A 12,467-nucleotide genomic window follows, 5' to 3' on the forward strand; every position below is an offset into this window, starting at 1 on the left:
CCTGCAGTTTACACCCTCCAGATAAATCCTTGACTATTGCTACGTCGTACCCTCGTTTTCATACACAAAAGCAAAGATGGCGGATTTCAATTTAAAAAATTGCCCATTTTAAAGAGATAATTGTTGTTGACTGTAATGTTCATTTAAACCGGAAGTTATTGATACCGGATGTTCGCTAGGAACTATGGGATATATCGAACAGAACGATCATGGCGTCCACCTGTGCTGTAACACGTCTTCTTGCAACTGTTTATTAAATCGTTGTTAATCCTTGGCATCCTGTTTTCAAATTCATTCAAAACATCACAGTTGACTATTTAAGCATATTAAGCCTAAATGATTGGTCAAGTATGAAACTTTCGATTCTGAGAAACTTTTTCTAGGTCGTACTTTCCATTCCCGCGTTCCGGCTTTCCAGCGTTCCATGTTTAAATGACCGTTACCACTAGTGACGTTGGCTCGGGCCCGGGAATCCCCGCTTTCAGTTTAGCACAAAAGGAAACACATTTCCCCAAAGTAGGGCTTGGTAAATGTCGTCCATTCCGACTACTCGGAACGTTATTGAGTTTATCAAAGGAGATGTGGAAGAAAGATACAAGTGTATTCAATGTCGTCATGTTTTACAAGATCCTGTGCAGTCCTCTTGCGGCCATAGGTGAGACTAAACCCTTAATTTATAATTTAAAGTTAAAAACATTGGCAATAGTGGAGGAGATTATTCAGTTTAAAATTCTGTGAGTTAAGAAAATTGAAAGACAGTCTTCTTGTCGCTTATCTTATTACATATTTGATATCCCAGGGTTGCAAAATGTTGGCCTTGATTCTCAGTTCGTAACCTTAATATAGAGTGTTTCGGCCAGAGGAACATTGCTTATGATATATGCTTTAATTAACGTTTGCTGTTCCCTTTTCTTCATGTCTAGTTCGTTTATTGGAAACAAGCTGTATTAAAAAATTATGCAGTCATTCGATTCACTCCACTGATTCCGATCATTCGACAGTAGAAACGGAGGGAAAAACCCGTCCTCGTTGTTTATCGTGAAGACAATTTTAATGTCGAAGGAATTTTAAACGGCCTACTTTATATATATAAGTCTGTTGTGGTGATAAAGTTCTGAGGGTGATTTCAAGTCAAGAAAATTGGTAGAGACTATCAATTTCAACGAAATCTATTTGCAAAGTAACGTCTTAAATGGCGGATACTTTTGCAACTAACATTCCGAAATTGCGAATCTTCACAAAAACGAGCTCCATCTCGTTTTTGCGTGTCAAGTTTTTGACATATATGCTTCGTAAGCATAAAGTTTAATGAATAACGTGTCGCGTACTTAAAATAGCACAAAAAAGTCGGAAATTCCAAATTCAAAGGGGAGTTTTCGCCGTTGGTCGCTAAAGCAAAGTGATCGCAGGTACGTTAAAACGCGTCGTGCTTGCTTATCAAGAACGTGACTTCCTAACATTAAGAATTCTATTCGTTGTGCCTCGAAGTCCTACTAAATCGAAAGTTCGATACCACATGGTGCTGTTGTCTCGGAATTAGAAAATTAAACGACACTTACCTGGAAGTTGAAGTTTGATTGGAGATTACACGACATACAACGCATGCGCACGGTTGGTCATCCTTCAAAGAGGAGTGGCCGCATGAGCCCCATGAGAAAAGAACACAATATAACAAAAACCTGGGAGGGATTCCTTGAACAGTGGGTGGGCGTGTAATCTCTGCTCTCTAGATGCCTGACAGAATTCCAATCAAACTTCAACTTCCAGGTAAGTCTCGTTTAATTTTCTAATTCTATCAGGCATCTACTGCAGAGATCCCACGAGATTTTAAAGTCATGTGGTCACTCAGGACATCAAGACCCAATTTATTGTACAGAACCACTAAGTACAATGTATACCAGGCATTAGATAACCTGCTCAAAAGTCAACTGAACTTTACAGAGCAGAAAATTGCCTGACAATAGGGGTAACAATCAGTGTGTTTCCATAGCAGCAGAGAGGATAGCATGACTAAAACTGTCTGATACATTTGGGGACTGAACTGGTTTGTTGTAGAAGTGTTGAAAACACAGTCACTGCTCCAACTGGCAGCTTTCATAATTACAGGCAATGAAACATTACAGTAACAAGCCTTGCTTGTAGATGCTGCTCGGGTACTATGCGGTTTAAATATTGTGGTGTCTACACCAGCCTTTTGCATCACAGTCCTGATCCATCTCAAAATAGCCCATGATGCGGCTTGGCATAACTAATGAACAATTGCTGCTCCTCTCCCTGTAATGAGGAGGTACGAACAATACATTCATCAAGAACTGTTGCAACACATAATGTACTATCAGCAACGAATCTAGGTATAAGTAAAACGGGCTGTGCTCTTCCAGGGGCAGATTGTTTAACTAACTGATCAATAAAAAAAATGTAGGACGTATCGGGGTTCCTGCGCACTTGCCCCAAAATCATGAGATGAAGTGTTTGACTACGCTGGCCCAATTAATTGTGCTACCTCTGTAATAGTGGGTGATATGCTGTCAAGGATTCTTTGGGCTGCACATGTCATTCTGATATTTATCTACTGAAATGGATACTGTCATATCCAGAGAATTTAAAACAAACCCTAGGTGACGCAAGACCTGGGTTGGTATGGTCATTGATTTGACTTCACAAGGCAAGAAGCCCAAGTTGTGATACAGGGTTAGGGTATCATTGATGTTTTCTTGGCACTCTTCAGGGGAGTATCCTAATAAAAAGGAGTCATCAAGGTAGCCACTTGATATATGTCCCAACTCCCTGAGGAACGAGAACACAGGTTTCATAAGTTTGGTGAAGAGACGGGGAGCAGGAGACAGCCCCTGAGCCAGGCATGTGAATTGATATAGGTTTCCTTGCCATATGAATTTGAGATATTTTTGGTGCTCTTTGGCGATGGGCACTGAATAGTAGGCATCCCTTAGGTCAATGGATGCCATGTAACAGCGAGGTCTCATGAGCTGGGTACGAGTATGGATGGAATCCATTTTAAAATGATGAAAACAAACAAAGGTATTGAGATCCTTCAAGTTAAGGATCATGTGGAAAGACCCATCTTTTTTAGGTCTCAGAAATATATATTTGAGATGAACTCTCCTTCCTCATGGTAGCTTTAACTATGATCCCTTTTCCTAGGAATTTGGATATTTGTGCATTGACATTTGCACTTTCCTGAGCTGAAAAATTAATTGGCCTTGGGATTTTGAACTGCACTGGGGTAAGAAGAAAGTCTATTTTGTATCTCCTTATGGCGTTCAAGATGCTAGGGTCATGTGTTAATTGTGTCCATTTGCCAAGAAAATGTTGGATTCTCCCAGCTATAATGGGAGGACAACTCTTGTCACCCTTAGCAGATAAAAGAGGAAAGTGACTTACAGTGTCAGGGGTCACTTCTGTGTCACAGATTTCTTCCCCCTGGAGGTGTTGTTCGCACTCCGGTTGTCTTTGTGATGAACTCAGGTAACTGTTTCTTCTTCAGGGGTATCCCTGATGGTGATTCCCCCTTCGATGGAATAAAAAAGAGCCCCTTGCTGAATAGAGGATCTAGAATACTCCTCATTGCGCTTCCTCTTGTGGCCAGTGAGTTGTTTCGCGGCTTTGTTGCTTTCTTTGACTGTTTTCGGTCGTTCTGTAAGGTCATCGCCAAACAATTCAAGCCCCACTGGCTGTTTGCTGCTACATATGGCTTTGTAAGAGTCATCGAGATCTACTTTGAATAGATCTCGCCAGCACATGGTTAGGTCATGTGTGGCAGAAGCGAGCAGAAGCACCGAGTTAGATAAGCCTTTCCAGAATTCATCCGGAGAGGGCATTGTCCCTTCCTTTTCAAGGACTTCTCCTGTAGTTCCCATAAACCTGGCTATGGAAATGCTGCCCTTAACAAGTGACTCTCGCACTTTTTGTAACCGGGCATCCATGCTTCGGGTGGTTTTTTGGGCAATATCCCAGAAAAAGTCAGCCTCACTTTTTCAAGTTACTAGCAATCACAAATTCAAAATAGCGTGTAGCGGAGGATCCGAACATACGCCGCCATGTTGATTTATCTCACCCGGAAAAGGCCCGATTCGATAGTGTCACGTCAGCCTATGCGGATACGGCCGTCCACACGTATCCTAATTCGCAGCATATTCAAACATTTCCACTCTTGAGACTAGGCCGAGACACATATCACGTGGAAATCGCCTGAATAAGTTTCCGTAAATTCCCGATTTTTTTCTTCTGTATCTCGATTTTTTTCCAAGGGCGCTTTTCCATTTGACAGAACTGACCGGCCATAGCGAGCGTTTGGAACGACTAACTCTACAACGCCTTCAAATTAACACACTTCGAGGATGATACATGCTCCTCCAGAAGAATGCGAGGGATTATCATGCAAATGTTCCTTCGAATTGCTGCACTTTCTTTGCGAACTGACGAGTCTGGCCGGCCAGTTCTCACACAAGGAAAGCGCCCTAAATATTCTGATATTTTTCTAAATATCTCCAAAATACCTGCCTTTATTTCCCTAAATAATACAGCAATAACTGAACAAAGTATAAGGCAATACAGGAAACTCAATGGTGTCCTTGTGAGGTGTACAATTTTTTTTTTTAACATACATGACATATTAAAAGGAGAGTACTGCTGCATGTGATGACTGCATGCAGGCCCATATGGGAGGACTGTAAGGAGCATTTAACTTGAAATTTTGCTTTCATTCTCCGTTTTCCTAGGGGAAAAAACCTGACTTCAATAATTTTTCCCTAGCAAATTATAAATATCATAATTTTTTTCTAAATATCTCAATAAATATCCGGATAGTTGTGTCTATGCCTACTGGAGACCGTATTCGAAAATTTCCGGATACGGCTACCGAATTCACTGGATGCGTGTGGACGCAAGCTGTGTTCGGGAAAAAAAAATTGCGGTTACAAAAATTCTCGGATACGTGTGGACGGGGCCTAACTCTGAAAATGCTCGTACCCAATCTACTTTTAGGACACTTTGCCGACATTGTACGACGCGAACGAGGCTGTAGAATCGCCAAAGATTTCCATACAGTGCAAAGCTGTGTTCTGAGGTGACGTTTTCGTCGACGTCGCCGTTGTAGATCTTAAAGTATACCAATTCTCAGAGTCACGCATCCAGAGATTAACCCCACCCCAGTAAAATTACGTACTTGAAACTTGATTGCAAGCGTTTTCCTTCGTTTGGGGCCAGTTTCATACATTTGCTTGCTGATTTAATTTGCCTGAATCTGTCTCGTTTGCTAAAACCGGTTTGCGGCAGTCAATTGAAAATCGCTGCAAATTGAATGCTTTTCTCTTGTAATGGAGGAGGTGATAAATTTTAACCTCGGTGAAGGAACGAAGACATTTTTCCCATGTGAAATAGTTGGAATCTCGAGTGTTTCTTTGTAGCAATCGAACCTTCCGATTACTTGTTCGAATGCCCTACCACCGGTGAAAAAATGAAATGGAATTTGTTTACTCAGTGAATACCTTAAGAGTGCTCAGGAACTCGTTCAACATGTGTCCGTGCATTCCAGATCGAACTGGAATTTGGCAATGTTGATTTTTGAGGAGGGGGGAAAACCGGAGTACCCGGAGAAAAACCACTCGCAGCAAGGAGACAAACAACAACAAACTCAAGCCACATATGACGCCGGGACGTGGTATCGAACCCGGGCCACATTGGTGGGAGGTGAGTGCTCTTATCACTGAGCCAACCCTACTCCCCGAATTATTAAGGAGCTTAAGCACTTGCGTTAATAAGGCGCGGACGGCAACCGGAAGAGAAAATTTCGCCAGGACAGAGGTGTCTCCAAGATTTTTATACTAATCATCTCTAAAGCCCGCCGCACACGGTGAGGAAAGAGCTGAGCAAACTGCCTCGCGAGGCGGTTTGCTCAGCCGTTTCCTCACGTGTGCGGGGAAATTGTGGTGAGAAATTCGCCTCGCGAGGCCGTGAGGATAAAATCAAACATGTTTGATATTTTTGGCCTCGCGAGACAAATTCCTCAATGTGTGCGGCCATCGTGAGAATCGGGCTGAGCTTGGTTTAATCAAGCAGCCAATTGAAATACATGGCATACTCACGTGACTCCAGCGGTTCAGGATGGTGTCGGAGAAGAAATTCCGACGTCACTGAAGTCACGTGAGAATACCATGTATTTTTATTGGATGCTTCATTGACCAAGCTCAACTCGATTCTCACGATGACCGCACACGATGAGGAATTTGCCTCGCGAGGCGAAAAATATCAAACATGTTTGATTTTTTCCTCACGGCCTCGCGAGGCCTATTTCTCACCAAAAGTTCCCCGCACACGGTGAGAAAACGGCTGAGCAAACCGCCTCGCGAGGCAGTTTGCTCAGCTCTTTCCTCACCGTGTGCGGCGGGCTTTATGGAGAAAAGATACTTAGCAAAGTAAATGTGGTCGTGTGAAAACAGGTTAAAGGGAAAAACAGCTCACTTCCGGTTGTCGTCGGCGTCTCAAAAACGTGCTTAAGCTCCCTAATGGAGAATCTTGTCCAGGAAAATGCTATTGCTGATGTTAATGATTGTTAGCATTTTCCTGGACAAGATTCTCCATTAGGGAGCTTAAGCACGCGCGTTTTTGAGACGCGGACGGCAACTGGAAGTGAGCAGAGTTTAAGGGACTCTTTCTGACGTAAATTGTCTGTATTTCTTTAAATGGGTGGTTTTGAGAGTAGATTCGTACCTCTTGTTGAACATATTTCATTGACTGAATAGTGTCGTTCTTCCTATTGTTTTCTGAGCTGAAGCCATTGTTCTTTTGGCCAGTTCTGAAGCCTGTTTAATGAGGTACGACACGACCTGATTTTGAAGTCAGTGAAAAGAGCAAGAGGACACTTTTTGATGCTTGCTATCGATCTCAGACGTCCGTGGACAAAGGAAGGGCTGTTTTTCAGCCCACTTCACGGAATGTTGATTTCAGTCTGCGGTTGAAAAATCCTCCGAAGTGATAACATTTTTTGTGGCTCTGTGGTTTTGAAAATACCGACCACGTTGCGCTAGTCCTTCTTTCTTCCCGCGGCCGAGAAAGGAAAAAAACCTAAAGAAAATCTTCCACCTTGTCCATCTTCTCATTTCCTCATACAAGGCTTTTCCTGGGTTACCCGAAATAGCTTCGGCCGGTTTTAATCGCTGTCAACATCGTTTCGCGTTTTTCTCTTTGGGGAGAGCAACAGAAAATAGCGTCACGAGATCAGTTTTTTCGAAATCGCAGAGCCGCAAAAAATGTTATCACGTGATCATAACTTTTTAACCGCAGACTGAAATCAACGGTTCGTGAATTGGGCTGGAAAAAAACCCTTGTCCACGGTCGTCTGAGATCGATAGTATTTAAAACGGGGTGCATCTAGAGTTCCGCCATTAGACAAGGGACCTTTTGAATGAAACTGTCACATGGTATAAAATCTGTGCTGCTGGATGGCAAGCTACGCACTGGGACAGCCAAAACAATGAAAAGTCACGCTTGGCTGGTTGAAATCGCTTCGTTTTGGAGGATGTTGCACTATTTTGCCATCCAGCATGGTGAATTTTGCACCATGTGACAGTATCGTGCAAAGAGCCCATTGTCCCGCTGTACTGCTAGGAGTGGAACTGTTGGAGTGGTGCATTCTCGTTATTTTAATGAAGGAGAATGTTTACCCCAGTAAATACCAGAATTGCATGGATTTTTCCCATGGTAACTCGGGGATACTCGGAATAAATCCGAGTTTTCCTTTTTCGGTGTCGAACCGACGGCCTTCCGATTACTAGTTCGGATGCTCCGATTTCAGATGCTCGATACTCCAAAGTGGCTTACTTTTTCCCTGTTCCATTTAAGCCGCAAACTGTACAAAATGACTGTTTGAGTTGGGAAAATATCAAACACGGAAAATTTGTACCGAGTTTCCACCAAACAAATGCATTGTAACGGAAGTCACGTGGATTTGTGTTCTCGTTGATGGTTTATTGGAAATTCACACTCCTTCGGTACTACAAAGTAAACGGAGAATAAGAAACATACAAAATACAGAAGTACAAAGTAAAGAAATTACATTAAAGAAAGCGAAGGAACGTGAAACGTAGGAATAACGCTAACAAGATTTAGCTTTCTGACGCTGTCGTGACTCAAAGATATTTTTTTTAAAAAACTGTTTATGAGTGGAAACTTCGCATATAAAATGTGACCCCCAAATGGTTAATAATCGATTATTACTCGTTGTAACAGAGTTGCGCCCGAATGAACACGGATCGATGAATCGTTGAATTTTACTTAGTCCCTGTGGGACACCGCGACTGCGGGAGCACTGGCCATGCACCTACTGAATTCCACCTAGCTTTCGACTACGGAAGTGCGGGAGCAACAGTTATACACTCGCAGAATCCCACTTAGTGTTCGGCTGTGGGAGTGCAAGACCAACACATTTATGCCGTGAAAAAATGCCCGGGTATACTAAAATTGCTCCAACACTTAAGTTCTGGTGTAAATTTATGCAAGAAACTTGACAAATTACTCAACATTATCCAACGACATAATCATAATAAAGACAAATTCAACAATAGAACAATCGAAAGTTACAGACAATGACAACTAACAAGTGGAGGCGACATATACGAATCGCAGCCAACAAGCCAAAAACGAAAAGCTATAGTCTAGAAATTTCGCGGTAACATGCATGTCTTCATTTTGTCTGATTGTTTCAGGTTCTGTTTCTTATGCGTTGAAGACATTTTCCAGAAGGACCCAAGTGAGCATAAATGCCCTGATGATGGCGAAGCGCTTAGGAGGAACGCAGTTTTCAGGGACAAATGTGCTAAGAGAGAGCTTCTCTCCTTGGAGTGCTTCTGTTCCAACAAATCACGCGGATGTCAATGGACGGATCAACTTGCTAAACTACAAGACCATGACTCTGAATGCCCTTTCTCAGAAGTAAAATGCTTATATAGTGATTTAGGGTGTAACTTTGTAGTATCGAGATACCTTTTAGCCAAGCATATAGGAGATGACTGTCTGTATAAAGTAGTTAACTGTCGGTATTGCGAACTAGGTTTTTCTGGAGTGAAGATGAGGGAGCATTTGGAAGAGTGTGGGAAACTTCCGGTTAAATGCCCTCATGGCTGTGACCAAGATGAAATTCTTCGAGAAAAGTTACAAGACCACTCAAATTCTTGCCCTAAAGTCCCAGTACAGTGTAGTTTCAGTGGAATGGGATGTAAATTTCGTGGTCCAAGGGAGTCTCTGGAGGATCATATTAGTTCTAGTGCAGCTGAGCACTTAGCAATCAGCAGCAAGTATATTCAAGAAATTGTGCAGAAAATGGAAAATTTACAACTTGAATTGAACGCCTCGCAGGAATTAAATCAAAGTTACGAAGCGCGGCTATCGCTGCAAAATGAAGCTCTTGCCCTGAACAAACAAACGCTTTCAACGCATCAAGTCAAGCTAGCTAGACTGGAAGCGAATTTGGACATGCAACGGCAAATCTCCGACGAGCTTTGTAAAAATGTCCAGGGTTTAGTGAAAGCTAACGAAAACAGACCAGGAGGGGAAAATATCCACGGAGTGGTGCAGCGGTTGGATTTTCAAGAAGAGAGGTTGACGTTAATCGCTGAGGAAGTAACGCAACTGAGGGAATCACCGCCGTCACGCTCTTTAGGACGGGCGGGAGAACGTGTGTCACTTGCGAGTGCTAGTGGAAATAACCAGCGGCTCGATCGACTTGAACACTCTTTTACTTTGCACGAAATCCAGATGGCTGACACCGATCTTAAACTTCAGATTTTGGAGGCTGCGACATACGATGGGACCTTTCTATGGAAAATTGATGAGTTTGAGCGAAGGTTTCGCGAATCAGTTGAAGGAAAAACAATCTCTGTTTACAGCCCTCCGATTTATACTTCGCGCTATGGATACAAACTCTGCGCACGCGCCTATCTCAACGGAGATGGACCAACAAGGAAAGGAAAATATGTGTCCTTGTTTATTGTGTTAATGCGCGGAGAGTATGATGCATTGCTATCTTGGCCCTTTAGGCAAAGGATAACTTTTAAGTTACTGGACCAAGAACTAATATCAGATGTTACCGAGACCTTCCAACCTGATCCGAACAGCTCGAGCTTTCAGCGGCCGCGTTCCGAGATGAACATCGCCTCGGGATGCCCGTTTTTCTGCTCGCATAACTTTCTCAGGTCCAGAGGATATATTCGTGACAATACCATCTTTATTAAAGTCATCGTGGATACCATTGGTTTACCAATGATGTAAGACAAATTTGGCCGTCGTGGGAAGCGAAAGGTAGCTTCACCCTGCAACTTGTCCTTCAAGAGGCACCTGCTTGTCTTCGGTAAAGCCGATGGCTCTCCTGTTCGGTACGACCATACCAGCTCACGCACTACCTTAGCGTACTCTTTTAACCATTTGCGACTAATTTCTTGGTAGTACACAATTTGATCGAACAACAAGAGGGCTCTAATAATCTCCAAAGAAGTGGTCTCCTTGAGTCGCATTCTACGCATGGACATGGCACTTTCGGTTGCCACGCGAACGAACAGAAACCAAAATTGATCGGATAGTCCTAAGTTTGTCGGAAATATCTACAAAATGCCTTGATAATTATTGATGATACTTTGCCATGTGTTTAAGAGTTTTCTATGGAACGAGTGAGTGATGTGGTACTTGCGCCGAAATTTGTGCCTGGTTACAAGGAATAGCCGGCTTGCACTGGAATGGAATAATCTGTGGAGTTGGGATTGCTTTATTTGTGCAAGAATGGTTTGGGTTTTTTTGACCCAGTGAAGAAAGCGTTTACTTCAGCTTGAGTAATCGCAACATGCTGCCTGTTAAAATTGTTCTGTTGTCGTTATTTTCTGCGGGAAACTGCTTTGACCAATATTGCCCAATAAGGTAGCTACGTGTGGAGAAAGGGTTTTGGGGAACCTAGTGTCCTATTGTATTCATCTCCTGCCTTATGCAAATTATCAAATTAATTACTAAACCGGGAGCGGAGAGACTTCGTCGACGACGTCGCTTTAAAGTTCCCCTAAGCCCAAAATATTTTTTTCGTTAACATGAATCTTTGCACCTGTTTGAAATGCATTGCGGTCATTTTTTCCTTTTTCTAGCAAATCCTGCCTTTTCATAGGCTTCAAAACTTGCGAAAAACCAATCATCTTTTGTTCACGACCGAGTCAGAAGGGGAATGGGTCTTGACGTCACAATCTACTTTGCATGCATGTTTACAAAGACTGTGGCGTCAAATCAGGAATACACCCACTCCCCTTCTGACTCGGTCGTGAACAAAAGATGATTGGTTTTTCGAAAGTTTTGAAGCCTATAAAAAGGGAGGATTTTGTTAGAAAAAGGAAAAAACAGGCCGCAATGTGTTTCGAAGAGGTGCAAAGATTCATTTTAGCGAAAAAAATATTATGGGGTTGGGGGCACTTTAAATACACACCATAAAAAGGGGTTGCTTCAGATTCTGTGTTTGTTCGAATTTATTCCAGCACAACCGATAATACAAGATGACGATCAAAAACAGTAACAGAGTCGGAACCATTAAAATATTTTTCCAGGGCGACAAAAGTGACTGGGGATTTAAAACAAGAACGACAGATAACGGCTTATAACATATTACGGACACATGTCATTAGAGGCTCAGATAGGTGTCCACTGTTGAGTGACAAATCATCCGCATGTGTCTAAGGTACCGCGCCTTTTGTTGTGCCTTCGTGTTTAAAGCATCCTCGGAGACCCAGGGGCAGTCAGTGGAGACGGGACGTGAATCGGGATTCGTCCCGATTCACGTCCCGTCTCGACTGACTGCCCCTGGGTCTCCGAGGATGTGTTTAAAGGGAGCTTACAAGGAAGCTCAAACTAGTTTCTGCAATTTGGAGAGTAATGATTTCTGTAAACAGTGAGCAATGAACTTGAACTTCAAGGATTAACTCTGCAACACTTTTTCACACAACGGCAATGTTGTAGAACCACATGAAACCCCAGTTCTTGTTTGATACGCTGCGCTCATTATTGTGGTGTAATAGGACACCATAGCAACAGGAAAAGCATCCACAATCACCCTGTATTCTGCGTGGAAACGCTCATTTTTTCTAAAAAACTGACTTGGTGACCCCATTTTTTTGTCACTGAAAAGTGATCCGCAGACTCACTCTTTGCAAAGTTTAAGAAAATCTCTGGAACGGATTCAGAGCTACTTTCACAATAAAAAATATTTAAGGGTGCTCTAAGTCTTTTCCAGGAAATTTTTCTTAAATTTTCAATGACTTTTATCCTTGCCTGTGGATCTCTTTCCAGCGATAAAAAATAGGGGTCACCAATTTAAGCGTGTCCCCATACGCTAGGGTGTTTTCAGGTGGATCGCCTGTTTGCTATGGTAACCAATTACGTCACACCACTGAGCGCATTAAGCACTAACTGCTATTTACCTGAAA

At 42.7% G+C, this 12,467-nt stretch overlaps 1 protein-coding gene across 1 annotated transcript; it reads left to right on the forward strand.

Annotated features, from left to right (window-relative positions):
* The first annotated feature begins 521 nt into the window (after positions 1–521).
* LOC137988477 (TNF receptor-associated factor 3-like) lies at positions 522–11,333 on the forward strand. The gene is made up of 2 exons (XM_068834479.1): positions 522–655; positions 8,724–11,333. The coding sequence occupies exons 1-2, from the start codon at positions 531–533 to the stop codon at positions 10,282–10,284; spliced, it is 1,686 nt and encodes a 561-aa protein (XP_068690580.1). The 5' UTR covers positions 522–530; the 3' UTR covers positions 10,285–11,333.
* Positions 11,334–12,467: the final 1,134 nt, after the last annotated feature.

This window comes from Montipora foliosa, unplaced genomic scaffold, assembly GCF_036669935.1.
Source record: "Montipora foliosa isolate CH-2021 unplaced genomic scaffold, ASM3666993v2 scaffold_420, whole genome shotgun sequence".
NCBI classification, from domain to species: Eukaryota; Metazoa; Cnidaria; class Anthozoa; order Scleractinia; family Acroporidae; genus Montipora; species Montipora foliosa.

What these genes read in the sequence shown, in the direction of transcription:
- LOC137988477 (XM_068834479.1), top strand. Translation starts at nt 531, where the DNA reads ATGTCGTCCATTCCGACTACTCGGAACGTTATTGAGTTTATCAAAGGA. An exon ending in CAGTCCTCTTGCGGCCATAG is followed by an intron (nt 656 to 8,723) that starts GTGAGACTAAAC and finishes TGATTGTTTCAG; the next exon opens with GTTCTGTTTCTTATGCGTTG.